This window comes from Calypte anna, chromosome 6 (assembly GCF_003957555.1).
Source record: "Calypte anna isolate BGI_N300 chromosome 6, bCalAnn1_v1.p, whole genome shotgun sequence".
NCBI lineage: Eukaryota > Metazoa > Chordata > Aves > Apodiformes > Trochilidae > Calypte > Calypte anna.
Window position 1 is genome coordinate 32814815 of NC_044252.1, and position 16706 is coordinate 32831520.

Consider the following 16706-nt stretch of genomic DNA (forward strand, 5'->3'; position numbering starts at 1 on the left):
GGGAGGTCTGTCCCAAAGACAAATGTCAGAACTGAGTGTAAACTCATGCCCCAGGACTGAAAGAGGGGCCTAAATGGGCTTTTGCAGAAGAGGTTTTGCCAGCGTGGATGCGTTTTAGTGGCACTGCACAGCTCCCTGCTCACAGGCAGAGCTTTCTGCAGAGGACATGGCAGGGAGCAAGCAGAGTTCAGGAAGAGGGGTAGAGGGGTTGTATGAGCAAGAGACAGCAGGAAAAAAAAAGGGAAACAGACAGAGAATGTCAATAATTGTGTAATTATTACATGCCCCTTGTCTCCTTGGGGCATGTTTACATGATCCTACAACTATGTCCCATTACCTGAGGCATTCCAGTGTCCTACAGGATGCTCTGCTTCAGTAAAGGATTCCTCCCTCTGTTCAATGTTATCTTCCAGCAATCAGAGCACTTGTGAGATTGCTTCATCTCAGGAAACTGAGCTGCTTTATAAAGCAAAATGGTTTTCTTGCTGTGCCCACAAACTGCTGCTGAACCCACAAACACAACCTGAAATTCCTTCTGCTTATATTAACTGGGCTCAGAGCAACTCCTGTTACAGGCATGGAGCATCCTACCTAATTGGGAATTCAGGCCATAAACTCAGAATTAAGCTAACAGAAATGTACAGCAATGCTAACAACATGAATGACTTTCATGAGGATTATAATTGAGTATATTACAATTTAAATCTTCTATGAATTCCTGAGCATTAGCTGAAGGTAGCATTAGCTCTAAATAGGATTACTTTTTCTCTCTTTACAGATAAACAAAGCATAAGCCACATCCAAAACAGACAACACTGTTATTAACAAAGATAAGGCAATTTATTTCTCTGTTATTAAATCTTCCTTCTTAACAAGAACAGAACCCAAAATCTATCTTTTAAGACCTTGTACTGTGAAGACTTTTAGTGGCAATACCTGACCTGCTGTAAGCTCCACACAGTGCAACTTGACTGCAAGAGTTGTTCTGTTCCATTGAGAATCTATAATCATAATTTTAAACATAAATACTGGAAAAGCAGCACAATGAACAAGGAAGCTTTACAACAGAAAATGCTTAATTGTAAGGAGATTTTTCTTCTGCAAAAGATGCATGTGCAAAACTTCCTAGACAGAGAAATGAAACCCTTACCTTGTGTGCTAGGAGATACCTGAGGTGATTTGTTTCTTTCAGAATCTACTCTGCTGCAGATTAACCTCTCACAACTAGTTTTCAAAGAACATCCACACAGAATATTTACTCTGCATAAGTGAGAAAACAGGGAATAGCTGATGCTTGAAAACATCCTGGACTAATTCAGCACTCCTTAGCTACCTAGATGCAAACTTCTAACACCAGGTCCTCACAAGGGCAGCATTGCACAATCCTGAGAAACACTTTCTTGCAAGATAAGAGGTCAGAAAAAACCTTCTAGAGCACCATATTCACCTTCAAATGCAGGCTGTGCTCTTAGTTAGATAAACAGTCCTGTAGGTGAAGAGCTTTTTGGATCCCAGCAGCGAGGGCCTGGGGAGTGGGAGTCTCAGCAGTGCAGCTGCAGGGGATTCCTGCCCCTCCCAGGGCTTCAGCAGTTGTTGGGCCAATGGCAGCAAACTGGAAGGAGGTTGGTTGGAGTTACAATGGTGGTGTGTCAGCTCTCAGCTGCTCAGGTACAAACCCTTCCTCTTTGCTCACACTCTCAGCATGGCAGCTCCTATAGCTGCACTTCCCAATCTCTACAAACCACTCCAGGTTGAAGATTTTCAGTTTTAAAAGCCTCTCAGTTGAGCTGCTTAGAAAAGATGGTTATGTCTCTCACCATTAAACAGTTGAAGCTCTCAGCCCCACAAAACAGGAGAAGTGAGAGGAATTTATTATGCCTCAGACTGTATCTGCTGATTCCAGCAAGAACTACTCACCCTCTCACATCCCAAAAAGAAACTTAAGCCTGCAACCAGTGGAGAGGGGGTGTGCTGCTTGTGGCAAAAAATTCCAGGTGAAAACAGTTTCTCAGCTATATAACATTTGTTATAAACATTTTTTTCCTCAGCCATATAACTTTCAGACTCTCAGCTATATAATATTTGTATTTGCTATAACCTGTCTTCTCAGAGATATAAACACATAAGAGAAAATGAATGTTTCTAATGGGTGTAAAAACTTTCCTCTCTCTCATTTGCCCACCCCAGCCTTGCTCCCTATTTTATTTCACCACTGTTAAAGAGCAGGTACCTTGATGTGGTCAATAAAATCCCCAGAGAGCTTCTGAATGTGCTGGAGGCAAAACTTGACACCAGATGGACTGAAGAACACAACACTCACTGGAATTCCCTGAGTAGAAGCAACCACAGATTACTCACTCCTCCAGCAGTGCACCAGTGAGTCCAGTGCTTTCACATAACCCCCCTCAGCTGTCTCTGTGGGCAGGAAGTGTTTTTAGAGACAAGGAGCAGCAATTCAGCCAACAAAAAGGCTTTCCTGTGGTGCAGCCAGGACATACTACCACAGAATGCTGAAATCCAGGTATAACTACAACCAAATGCTTGGGCCACACAAGTGCTTGGTGATAAATGTCCAAATGTTCTGAAGCTGGACTCGCTTTCCTGTTTAGCAAGAAAACTCAGCATGTTATTTCCCTAAATCCATCCCCATCTACCTTAATTCTGCACATATGCTTCCCAGGACTCCTGGGGTTTACCCTCAGTTCTGCCTGCCCTGAGATGCTCTGGCAGAGATGAGGTGATGCTTCAAAACTGCTTTCTCAGAACAAACCTGCCTGAGGAAAGCAGCAGCAACCTTCTGTAGCCAGAAGAAAACTGCAACATTCTGCCTGGATTGAAGGTCCTGGTCCCTTGAGCTGCAGCCCCAAAGGAGATGCCTCCTCCTTTAGCATGATTTTTTTGTGTTAACAGCAAGATTACACTAATTCCACTCAAACTCCATCTGTTAGTTTTCAGCCAGCTTTAGCCCATGGGAACCATCAGCCTGGCACTTGAATGCAGGGCTGCTCATTGTCTCTGTGTGCTAAAGAGGTAACCACAACATCATCAGTTAAAAACCAACTACAAAGGGCCTGAGAAACATTTTGTAACAGCTTTACACAGAAACCAACATCTAATTGCAGCAAGCAAGGAATTGCACAGAAAGAGTGCAGAAAGTTACATATTGACTCACTTTAATATCTGCTGTAAACTAAATAGCCTGGGATTAGAAATGCAGAACCCATCTGGAGCAATCTATCAGTCAGACTAACCATGCCATAACCTTTTAGGATCTCTTTAAAAAGAACTTTAAAATCAATATGTAATTTAACAGACATTAATGCAGAGTTTACAAAGAGCTGGAATGAGCTCAAGGAGGACAAGCTCTGTGAGAAGGAAAGCCTGCATTTTAACTAAAATGATCATGTAGAAGTGGAATATGCAGAAAGCCAATCTTGAAAAGGTGAAAACAATTATTAGTAGCTTCAAATCTGTCACTATGCACTGACCCTTTCTTAATGATACTTGCTGATTAGTTTCAAAGAGAGAAAAACAATCCTAGCAAATAGTTCTCAGTATCATAGAATCACTGAATGGTTTGGGTTGGAAAGGACCTTAAAGATCAGAGTTCCAACCCCCTGCATGAGCAGGGACACCTCCTACCAGCCCAGGTTTGCTCCAAGCCCCATCCAACTTGTCAACATCTCACTTGGAATGAGAATACTTGAAGTGAGATCATTAACACAGAGACCAGAGAATGGGAGAACAATGAAGGGCACGTTTTATACTACTCAGTTCTGGTTTGCAATATCCAGCAAAGATGTCCAGTGATCCATCCCTTACACTGACAAAAATTAATAATAAAACTGTTCATCAATATCCTTGCTAAATGCAGTTTATGACATGGTTTTATTTAAAGAGCAGCCTTGTATTGCTCAAAAAGTGAAAGGTTTTGTTTTCTCCTGTGTGTTTCAGGGCTGTTTGCAACTGCAATAACAAATAACTGAGGGACTGATTCTCTGAAACTTTTACTAAGTTTCAGAGTAGTGAACAGTGCTAGTAGTGAATAGGGAAATGAACCAAGAAGCCTATGCAACATATTCTTGTATCACTACAAATATAATTTACAGAGAGACCAAAAAAAAATAGTATACTCTGCCCTGTATTATCACATAATTGAAAATTCTAATTATGAATATGGAAAATTCACCTGTTGTGAGAAGTAACTGCTTAAAGATTCTTGCAGGTCAGGGTGTTGGGTGGTTTCATAAATAGTAAGGCTTTCCAGAGGTATACCTGGAACAGAGTTGCATTCATTTGTATTATTTCTATAAATCATTCTCAACATACTAATTGCACTTAAGTGTAATATTTCAGGCTAAGAAGATACAGACAACATTCTGTGAAGGATTTGTAGGTATTTCCAGAATTGCAAGACAGGAGGATCTTGGAGCAGAGTGGCAGATCTTGCCCCATTTCTGTGAGGAGGTGACTTCCCACCTCACAGAGGAGAAGGCAAGTGAAGAACAAAGCAAGAAACCTTGCTCAGGGCATGCTGCAGCTCAGTCCCAGGGCAGCAATTGAACCTCACAGTTTTCACTCACATCCTCTAACTTTTAGCCAACATAACAGCAAATTCAGTTTTACATATTTAGATTTGGTTCACAAGCTTTAGATACCCCTGTTCTCAGAACTGAGTCATTAAAATGAAGCTCCAAGGGAAGTCCAACCTTTTTCTCTCAGTACTGTAGGAAGCACTTCTCTTTTCAGGGCTCCACAAGGAAAAAGAAGAGCTGAGGAATCAGGTTTCTCTCCTGTAAACACACAAACAAGAGCTTCAATTAACTTATGTCTTCATTAAAGGGTAAACATGAGACTTTTAATACATTTTAAAGGTATCAAATGTTGAACACTACAGTAAATGCTGCATCCTTCATCACAGGCACAGCCCTAAGATAACTGAAAACATTTGCAGTGCAACTGCATCCACAATTCAGAGGCCAGAGGCTGCTTTGCATGTAAATTAAAAATTATTCCATAACTATAATATGAATACATTGGCTAAAAAGATCTCACAAGAGATAAGCTGCATTTCTATTCCCCTTGCCATGCTACAAAGCTCAAGTACTGTGCAAGATCTCCCCTCCTCCTCAGAAACACAATCTTCCTCCATTTTGTATTTAAGATTTTAGACCCATGCAATATGTAGCAGATTGCTCTCTATGAGACAAAGAAGAGGACAGAAATCCTGTGCTCAAACTATCAGCCTATCCAAAAGTCTTATTTTCTTCCATCCCCAAGGAAAAATTATTCCACTTCTAGGGTGATTGTGGGTATCAACACTTGCTCTTGACCTTTAAAATGGAAGTGGCCTCCAAGTTTTTTGTTCCAACTGGCAACACACAAGAAACCCCAGGAAACAGTGGAAGAACCTTTCAGATAAATGGCTGTCCAGAACTCCTGAGAGACTGCAATGTCCATAAGTTTGGTATGTTTCTAATACCTTATCAGAGAAGTAAACAAAATCTGCTTAAAAAATACCATGAGTAGTAGTGTTCACATCACCATCTCTTGGGTTGCATCTTCTCCCAAGAGTTTGTAACAGTGTGAGAGATGTCTCAGGGGAAAAGCATGGGAAAAATTAAATGGAAAGACCCTAGGAGTCACCACAGATATTTTTGTCTGTCCTAATTGCACACTGAAGTACTACTGGAAGCCAGAGATATGTTAGTAATAAATTCCAGAAAGTGTCAACTTGGGACAGGACAGAATGTGAAAGAGATTTTAAAAGAGTAAGATACAACCTAAATATTCCAGCTTGAGCCCCCCTATACAACTCACATCAGTAAACTGAAAGGCCACTGTGCTATCTGTACAGAAACACTAATCCTTCCTGGCTTGTGTTTAGAAAAAAAAACCCAAAAGTTCCTTAGTAGGCCTGAATACAAGCAGTGGCCCTAATGGTTTCCCTGCTTCTGTAACCAACACAAACTAAAACCAACTAAAAGATATTTGCCTTGAGAAGACAGTAAATCTAGCTAGCTAGCTGAAGATTAAATCCCTTTATTTTACCAATCAGGTTGAAGTGGGTAGCAAAGCACAGAAGGTGCCTAACAGAAGAAACACCATTGTTTCAGATTTTATTATTTTGACCATAAATTATAATGCTATTAAAAATTGAGAGGTATTCTTTTAACTTGCTTCTCATTTTGTGCACAAACTAAGGTAAATACATACATAATAGGGAACATGATGTAATTTAATCTGTACTTCAGAGGTTTATAAACCACTTGATGAACTGAAAGTGCATAAACATCCACAATCCAATCAATCATGGAGCAGGATTGGAGGGAACAACACCAGGCAGGCTCCAAGGGTTAGAATTCACTGCTTGGTTATCAAAACTGAAAGGTGTTCAAAGGCAATGTTAATTTTTTAATTTTATTTTATTTCATTTTATTTTTTGCAAGGCCAATGGCAGCTTTGCAGCACTGTGTTAATTTAAACACCCTCCTGGTGTTCTGCTTGGAAACCACCCTGGGGATACTCTGTGGGAAGGGCTGTAAAACACACAGATCCCTCCTTCCCTGTGGTCTCTGGATCCAACTTCTTCTCTGCTGCCACCAGGAAGCGCTGTGCCAGCTCCTGGCTCCGGGAAGCAGCTCCCAAGGGAGGAGGAAGAGCCAGGATGATTCTCCATTGGCTTGAGGAATAACCAGGAGGAGGTCACTGGCAGGAGCTGTGCCACTCACAAGTTCCCCACCCAAGGATTTCCCACCCCACCCGGTACTTACACCTGATCCTGGTTCTTTTCAAGTTCATATAACAAAAGACAAGTATTTTTCTCATCTCCTTTACCCCCAAAAAAAACACCCCCAAGCCCTTCTGCAAACTGGCAAACATTGATCCATTACCAGAAGTAGATTTCCTAGCACTAAAAAGTGAGCTAAAATCTGTCCTTGTTTTAAAATATCTCTTGGAAGAGTAGGTGTGGGTTATTCTTCACCTATGGCAAACTTGTGTTGAAAATTTCATTTTTAATTTTCAGAATCTTTTTCTTTAATCTTGTTTTGGCAGCTATCATTATTACCATTCAATATTTCACTTCACTAAAATATTTTATTTGCCAAGTGAAATACAGAGCACTTTGCTCATAAAAAACACCACTTGCCTGCTCCAATCCATTTTCTTTTACCTATAAATCTCTGCTCCCACACACACTGTGCTACTCATCACTCACTTTCATATCTAATGTTATGCCTAGCAGTCAAAAAATAACACAGCAGGGCTCTTGACATCATTTCCAGCACTGAAGCACCTAGCACCTTGTTCAGCAAATTCCTAAAGTGTGGTCAGCAAGTAGGGTTTGAAAGCAGTGCAGTAATTCATCCAACTTCTAGAATAACTGCACCAACTGGTACTTGTGTCTCTGACCAGGGCAAGCCAAAGGCAGACTATTTACCTTGCCTGGCTGGAAAAAACAGCTTTTCAGAGCCTTGATCCTTCTTTATTCCTTCAGTGGACACTGCAAGAACATCAACATGAAGGTTTCTGCTTCCCTTTTTACATTTTGGGCAGAAAGTCCTTCAGTGAATGATGAATCTTTCTGTCAGACTGAAAGTTCCCCTCTAATTCAAGTAGAGAAGCTCCACTGCCCAGCTCTGTTTTCTCTCCTGATGCACCCCAGGCTGAATAAAAATACAGAGAAGGATCTTCCAGCTAACAGGCTGCTGCTGAGACACTGAAACTTTGGTGTCATTTTAGCAATTAGAGAGATTATTTTAGCAATGAGTTTTAGAGAGCACAGGGACTAAATCTGCATGGGACAGTGGGGACCAAAATTATTTTGGTGACTCTTCCTTCCAGCCCTGCTGAAAAACTGATTCCTCTAACACTACATGATCATCCTGAGGAAAGGACTTCCCCTCATCTGTAAACTAAAAATTCCCCAGCATCAACTGGTTTGAAGCAAGGAAAGTCAGGTCACCCAGAGCTGACAGCACACCTACAGTCCCTGTCATTTAAATCCTAGGATTAATCAGCAATTTCCAGTCTTTACAGCTCTGATCATTTACTTAAAAACTACCATGCCTACTGGGTCATACAAAAATATTAATTACAGAGTCTAAGATTTCATGTGAATTAATATTTTGTACAGGTATTTAAAAGTATTTTGTTTTCTCTTTTAGACATATCACCCCCATTCCCAGCAGCTGAATGCTACTTCTACTTAGAAGAGATCTATGCAGGATGTGCTTCTCTGCTTCAGTGTACACTCCATTTTATTCACAGGAAACTCTGAATCAATGGAAGGTAAATAGATTTTAAATACTTACTAGAGCAAATATATTGAGCTAATTTTTCAGCATTTCCAGACTTTTCTCCTTGTGGAGTAAGGCCAATTTCTTCCACTATGACCAAAAGCAGCAAAGAAAAACAATGAAATCAATGAGAATGATTCAGATTTATTGCCCCAGAAACAAGGGTTGAAGTGGGAGACAGAAGCTGACCCAAGCTCTCAAATGCTTCTTTGAAAAGCATAAAAACAGAGCACTTGAAGTAGCCACAAAAATAATTACTCTTTTAGTAAACTAAAATCTACTTTGCATTTCATTATGCACATGAAGTACATATTGCACATAAAGTACATCAGATGAAACCCAATGTCAAGACAAATAAAGAAGCTGAGCCACTGAGGTCAAAGAGATTTAAATTGCTGACTTTGTATAATCTCAATCCTGGTTTAGCCCCCTTCATCCAACTTCATTTTCCAAAACCACATGCAAATCAAAACCACAGGGGGATTATTTCTTTTTTGACCAATTTTTTTAAGTAGTTACCATCACATTATAATAAAAGTAATGGAAAATTTAAAAAGTAGCTGAAATAAGGTGTATAGCTCTGAAGTGCACACCATTAGCTCTTCTCAAAATTACCCACTTAAAAAACTTCCCCATAGTTTTTTTTGAAACCCCCTGAACAGCAGCTAATATTCCAAAAATTGTACTGACAAGACAGATTTACCTCAGACTTCTTTTTTTCAGACCCCATCTTACCTAGGGAAGCTGTAGCTTTTCCTACCACATATGCTGGTTTGGTATTCCATCTTTGTCTGAGAGATTTTGACCAGGCTGAAAAACATTAAATTAAATTTAAACATGTGGCAACATAATATGAATGCTAAATCCCTCTTTGGACTTCTGTTTAATCTACAAATTCTGCAGAACAATAATAACTAATACTTCACTACACATTTCAGCAAATCTGGATGTACAAAATGAATTTTTAATGTTTTTTTTTTTCTCCTTGTGCAAACAGCAATCTACAGCATGTTTTTAAAAGTCCTGTTTGGGTAAACAATTCTTGGCTGCTTTCCTTAAGTAGCATTTTTAATGTGTATTTGCCCTGTGCCAGATAGAAAGCAACTTGCAATGTTCATTTCTGTTCTGGCACTAAGAACATAAAAAAGCATCAAAACTCATAGGGAAAACCAGCACGTAGTACAAAGGGAGATTTAGATACACAGTGTTTTAAAACTGAAAGCTTAGGCAAAACCCAAATATAATCTCCTCTGACAACAAATAAAGGGTAAAAACCTGGACCCATGCACTGCAGAACTCTAAAACACAACTCTTTGTAATAAAAGAAAAATACAGAAACTCATTAGATTTTAAAGATACACCCAAAACAAAGATATCATCTCAGAAATAAAAAGTACCAGAGACCAAAATAAAATTACCAGGAAATGGTTTTCCTTTTTCAGGCAGTAAATGTGTTACAGATTACACATCTTGGATCTAATGGGGTTGTCCCTGCCTGTGGCAGAGGGTTTGGAACCAGAGGATCTTAGAGGTTCCTACCAACCCTGGAAATTCTGTAATTCTGTGATCCAGATACCTGATCCCTATGTGCCTGAAATACTGATGTGCCAACAATAAATCTGCTGAAGTCTTTTACTGTCTTGTCTTAAACTAGTGCAGCACAGGACACCAAGTTTCTTTCTAGTATTCTTAGGAAAAAAAAAAACAAACAAAAAAACCCAACCATAAACTAAAGCAGTAAAAATAAGTTAAATTAGAAAAAAAAAAATCAGAGGAAATTATTGTAAAGAAGGAAAAGGAGAAGTATTACCTTTGAAAGGAACCCAAACAGGAACTAAAGACTCATTTTATTGATTAAAATACCTACTTTGGCAATTTGCAAAATTCCTAATCAAGACTAGGGATGAGCTCTAGATAAGAGATTAAAAAGCCCCTAAAATAGAGCTTTCTACTACTGAAAATGCTAGAATAAGCTGACACTGCATTCACTGCTTACTCAATAGTGTGACCCTACTCACTGAGCAGTATGATTGCAGCCTCAGTAAGGAGCAGATTCAGCAATGACACAATTTAAGTGCACATGGGAGTTACCACTTAGCATAAGAATTCAGAAGAGTTCAGAAGGATTTTCTAGATCATTGGTATGGTAATTTCTATTTTGTGCTCTACAGGGTTCTAACTCATAACTAATCTCTTGGCTTTTAAGTATCACCATTTCTTCCTGGCTTTTTAGCTAATGCATAATTCACTTGAGACCTTTTATAGCCAAGAAAGAAAAACCTTTTTTTTCTGGAAGGCTCACTACCAAGTCCACAGAAGCAGCAGCCAGTCTCTACAAAATGCATCAGTCTCTAAGGGAGGGAAATAGTTAGAAACCATAACCAGGGACTGCAGCAAAATGTTCCTCACGCCTCAGTGTTTCTGACAACTCCTGTTTGACAAGGATAACCACAACTGAAAAACTCACAGTAATTCATAATCTGCACCAAAAGCTCTTTCCTTCATTTTCTAACATTGCAAGTGCAGAAAACCCAACCCTCAATCCCTCACAAGCTCAATTTTGATCTTCATGTTTTCAAAAGAACTGAGAGACAACTTGTTTAGAAGACACACTCCAATTGCTGACTGGTGGATGAAGTAAGATTACAAACCTCACAAAATACTGAAAGACTAAGAAAGACTACATAAAAACTCACCTTCATTTTTAGTATTGTCTTTTAAACATAGCTTGATGGCTTCCAGTGCTCTTGGACTGGTAAAAACTAGGCCTCCATAACACTCTGGATTAGACAGCTACTTATAAACAGCAAGCAAATAAAAGAAAATAATAAATAAATACATAAATACATTCATAAATAAATTCTTTATAATCTTATGAGGAACAAAACAGCTTCAATACATGTCTGAAACTGAAAAGGGCAAACATTTCACTACTATCAGTAGCCAGGGTATTCATAAGTGATACACAACAAATCTCAAATTCAGAACAAAACTTGCACAGATTCTACTAATTCTGAGAATCTTTAGGAAACAGCAAGGATTCCTGTCACTGAAATAAGCTGGAAGAACAGGCAAATGACATAGGAGGACTTAAAAATTACTTCCAAGAACTGTTATTCCAGGTAGTAACAGAGAGGGCACTACCCAGCCAGCTGGTTGCCTCTCCAAGAGACAGATAAGGAGAAGGCTCTCAAAGACCAGTACAATAAAAAGTGTTCTTGGATCACTAAATGCAGATCATGATACATTTAAATGTCTGACAAAGTTTAGTGGTGTTGCAGATTGTCAGTAAAGGAAAATCTTGGAAAATCTTTCCAAATTTCAAGAAAATACATGTACTGAAGAAGGTGTAGAAAGATGACATCAATTGTGCAGCTTTATTGCATGCAAACAGAGGGTGCAGCACACAATTTTAATACAATTCAAGGGTGGACTTCAAGTAAAGCTGTCACTGCAGTTTTCTGATTTTTTTGTTGTGAGAAGATGCCAGAATCCCTGTGACTACCTGCAGCCCACTGATCTAATTGTGAATTCTAGCTGACCAACATATTTGTTTAACAAGCATGAACACCAGCTTGATTTGTATGAGATACTGGTAGGTGTTGTAAACAGAATTGTGTTTGAGCAAACAATAAAAGTGGAAGAGCAAAGGGCAGCAGCCTAATTAAATCAAGGTAGGACACAGCACCTTGGCAACCATGGCCTGAATTCTGTTGAAATATAAGGCAACTGAAACAATGGGAAACATACCTTTTCAAATAAGCTTTCAAGAGATACGAATTCAAATGACAAAACTGGAATCAAAGTTGCTTCAAATCCATATAATCCCAATTCCTGTATGTAAAAAAAGGTTTACAGCTCTTGAAATAGATTTCAAACGGGTTTTTTTTTCTTTTTCAAAGAATTAGCTAAGTAAACACAAATGTATCTTTCAACTACAGTAAGATATGATGCCATCTTATTTGCTTTTCCTAATGAATCTAGTTTGTTAGTTAATTGGGATTACAACATATTCCTAACCAGCTGTGGAACCCAGAGTTCTTACAGAGCTACTCAATAGTTACAGTACACACTGCCACATAACCCTTAGGTCCCCCAGTGACAAAGGATCCTGCAAACATTCCTGTACATCTGTGTAATATTCTGAAGTCAAGAGAACTGCTCTTAGGAGTAAGAGCTACTCACACAACTAAAGGCAATAGCAGAAAGGACCAAAACAATTAACCTCTTTTTCACATTATATTCCCAGTAAGACAACCACCATTTTTGGTAATCATAATTCTATCCACATGAACATAATCAGTACTAATTAATCAAAATGCAGTTGTTTTAATATCAGCACTTTGGTGGGAGCTTTAACAGTGAATTCAGTATGAATAACTAATATATTTTTTTCAGGACCAGCAAATTTTCCAGCAGGTGTTTTTTTTAGCAACATTTCAGACATGTCCTCCTAATTTTGATTAAACACCTTTTTCACTTTCAACAGCCACAGTCATCTGTCTTGCTGGATGTATTATTTAACAGTGAAGTGACAAAACTCCTTACTTTATAAAAAGTTTACTCACTTTAATATACGGATCCGGCCCCGAATCTTTGTCTTTGGGATCCTTCAGCAACAGAACCTTCATTGTTTAACAAATAACTGCAAAAGAACTCTGAAATGCAATAAAGGAATTTATCTAAATTAGATCTAGAAGACTTGCTGCTGCACAGTGACTCTAATGAAACTTCAAAGAAGCTGTGCTGCCACCAGCTGCACTGCTCTCTGTACAATGAGTAAGCAGAAAATGTACATTCTCTGAGCATGAACATCCACCCTGATAAGACCAACAAAAAACATGCTGTGTCTAGATAAAACTGCTTAAGAGAGGGAGAAACTGTAAGGGAAGTCATCAAGAAGACATTTTAAAAGAGTATTTTGTAGTAACAACCTCTACAGTGCAGTCATGTTCAGCAATAAACTTCTATCTATAAAAACTTATTCTAATTAATTCATTTCCACCCCATGCTTATCATAATGAGTATGTAAGGGTTTATGTTGCAAGTGATTTAATTTGGATGATTTGGGGTCTCACCCTTTCCACAAGGCAAAATATATTCAGGCCAGTCTTTCACTTAAAAAAAAAAAATAAATGCAAATGTATCAGCATCTATATACACCCAAATATGCACCTCCATATAATATATCTAATATTTATATGCCTCCTTTTACATCTACAGTAAAGAAGGCAAGACTGAGAAAATATATTATGCCATTAAAATTAAAGATGATGGTTCTCAGTTTCTTAGAAGTTGACTTTGGTGCTGAATTCAAAGCCTGTTACAACATGTAAGCAAATATACCAAGCATCAAAGTAAACAAAATGTAATAATGCAGTCACAAATCCAGTCTCTAACCACACATTTACCTTAATTACCCCTATTACCTTACTGATAGATTACACACTTGCAAATTCACTTTTAAATGAGTAATTATGAGCATGCAGATGTAAAGAACATCTTAAATTTTATGCATTCTCGTGACATGCATTGAAAACCTCATGATTCATCACAGGCAAAAAAAAAAAAAAATCAAAACCACCTGTTCAGACAAAAATGAAAAGTTAAAAGGCAGGTTTATCAAAGAGTGAACAAAACATGATCTGGTACAAATATCCAGAGCTCAGTGTCAGGCATTGCCCTACAGCCAGGAGCACTGCAAAATGCAGGTGGGTGAAAAAGGCACCCAAAGCACCACCCGTGGGAACTCTGTGTCCAACCATGATACTGCATCCATTTTGTAAAGTTTAAACTTCATTGGTTTTAAGCCAGGTTTTAAAATGTGGTGTCTCTAGTTGAGGTGTTTGATTCTGAACATCTTTCCCTTTCTCCTTTCCAGAAGACTTCCAGTACTCAGAGCTGGCAGGAGGGAACTGCTTTGCAGTTCTGAAATGCCACAGACAGAGAAGTGACAGGAATGACCCAAAACACCCACAGAAACAAAGGGATTTTGTTGAGGGCAGCAAACCTCTCACAGTGTAACTCTGGCTGATTTCAAACAGAGTAAATGCCAAAGGAAATCCCTCCCCTGGCTTCAAAGAGTTAAAACTTCCCAATACTTGTGAATATCCCAGTGCCAGTAGCTCACAGGAGGTAGGGCTGAGTGGCATTTCCCACTCACTTTGATATTGGAACAGCTTACAATCTTACAAATTCTTGTAAAAATATAGTGTACACCCAGTTCTGTGTACTACAGGTTGTTGTTCTGATACTGAAGTTACCAACAGTCTTTAACATAACTCTACCTTAAGTGCTTGTTCTCCAAGTTAGATACACTTACATTTCTACTGGCAATCTTTTAGTCTGAATGCACCAATAAATATAATTTGAATTCAAACCTACCACACCCTCCTATTGCCAAAAATCTATCATGTTTAATAACATTAATGAAGCCCTCCAAAGAGAAATGCAAGGAAGTCTTTTCAATCTGTATAATACAAGAGACTATTACTCTCTGGAAAGAGCTATTTCTAACAGTGCTGTGATGAAAACACTCATGTGATGGTATGACCCCACAGAATAATTACAAAGCCATCAAATATCATGAACTCCATGCCAGCTGCAACTATATAGATGTCACCCCTACAAAGAAAGCTGTATTTTGGATTCAGCCATCTGGCTCACCTGTAAAAAGGTCAAGATTGCAGGCTTCTTGATAAACACTCCTGATGCATCAAACAGCACTAAGAGAAAGCATAAAAATAAGACATGCAGCATCTCCAGGGATTTTGGAGGAGAACAACAAGATATAAAGATGTATTTTTAGGTTCCATATGTATTTTATCTATCAGTTATGTGAGGTAGCACAAATTTCTAAAAAAGTTTGCATCTAGGACAAGGAACAGACTTCACAGAGTCCAGCAGTGCTCAATCTATACCTGGAAAAGAGAATGTATATGAATGACCATAATGAGTTTTCCACTGTCAAGTCCTTGTTTCCAGGATGATGCTGGCCACCCATTGTTGGCTCACTAAACTCTTTGTTTGCCTGAGCACCAATAAAAATCCTCCAAAGATTGCTCCTCAAATGTTAAAAAAAAAAAATAAAAAAAACAGCATTTAAACCCTATTAGGCCTGCAAAGAACTTAATAACTGAACAACAGATTTTCTGTCTTGAGCACACAGACAGAAAGCTGGAGAAAACCTTTTATTAGTCTGTTTGGGGACCATCCAATTAGTTCTGGTAACAACCTGCAAGAGCTACTGGAGTGATGGAGGCATTAAATCAGGACTGAAGGCTACAATCAACTTGGTGCTATTTCTCTGAGCCCACTTAATTTAGAAGAAGGGTAATTTTAGGTCACATTGTATATTCAGAGTATTATGCTTACAGACATAATTGAAATGCTTCCCATTCACAGCCTCTCACAGTAAAATTCAACATCTCTGTGCCTTCAATTAAAATATAAAGCTGATTACAATGTGCATCCCTGATAATAGCACAGTAAAAATGAGCAATACTCTTACATGTTAAATAAAAAAACCTTTGCAGATTTTTTTTTATATAAAACATTGTACAGAAAGAACATCTCTGTGGGTCACTCAACTTTCTGTACAAAAGCTGTCCTCAAACTAATTGTGACCTACCTTTAATACAGAGGACAGCTTGTAAAAAGAAATAAATGGGTCCTTTTGTTTCTTGCTGCTATTGACTCCAAGAGCTGCAAAATGTATTGAACTTTTCTAATAACTATTCTGATTATAAGCAACTGTATCAGTCACATAATGAGGTTTGACTGTCAATAGCAGAGCGAATTGTCTGGTCCATCACAGACATAAATGGAGATGAATTCTACTTAGATGTGATTTTTCAAAGACCTCTTAAAGCTCGTTCTTTTGATGCAATGCATTTGTTACCAATATTCTTTTAGTATTAGATGGGCTTAATAACCAGAGAAGAAAAAGGCTTACTCATAGGGCTGCCATGAACTCAGAAATCTACCAAACTCACAGGTTTGATGCTTAGAAGGGACATACAAATTCTAACCTGTCTGGATTGTGTTTATAAAGATGAAATTACATCCCAGGGCCTGTGGTTTTTATTCCTTGTGGCTGGCAATACCAAAACCCCAATCTTCTCCTCCAAATGACCCCATTAACACCTACCTTTATTTATTACCTAGACACAAAGACATTTATAGAGCATGGGCTGCGTGAATGTCAGACATTAACGTCCACTTGTACACTTTTTGTGCTTAGGATTTTCCAACACATTTTCCCAATGGATTTTTTTTGTTTTTATAACAAAACACATTCACGTTGTGCTTACTGCACTCTACCTCACTGCCTTTCCTATTCATTTGTCTGTCATTATCTGTAACTAGCCTGGGAATTAATTTTTGAAGTAAACAGTAATCATCTGA

The 16706-nt window shown here is 38.5% G+C and overlaps 1 protein-coding gene across 4 annotated transcripts in view; it reads right to left on the minus strand.

Annotated features, from left to right (window-relative positions):
* The window catches only part of UROS (uroporphyrinogen III synthase), a 36775-nt gene that overhangs the window by 19333 nt on the left and 736 nt on the right, over positions 1-16706 (minus strand). Inside the window, exons 2-11 of one of the 4 annotated variants that reach the window (XM_008491743.2) lie at positions 14967-15025; positions 12869-12958; positions 12051-12134; positions 10997-11093; positions 9036-9110; positions 8316-8390; positions 4710-4793; positions 4190-4275; positions 2231-2329; positions 722-1612 (exon numbers count right to left, since the gene is read on the minus strand). In XM_008491743.2, the coding sequence (XP_008489965.1) occupies positions 1469-1612; positions 2231-2329; positions 4190-4275; positions 4710-4793; positions 8316-8390; positions 9036-9110; positions 10997-11093; positions 12051-12134; positions 12869-12931 (807 nt within the window). In that variant the 5' untranslated portion in view covers positions 12932-12958; positions 14967-15025 and the 3' untranslated portion in view covers positions 722-1468. The other 3 variants (XM_030452838.1, XM_030452839.1, XM_030452840.1) reach the window with 3 other exon arrangements.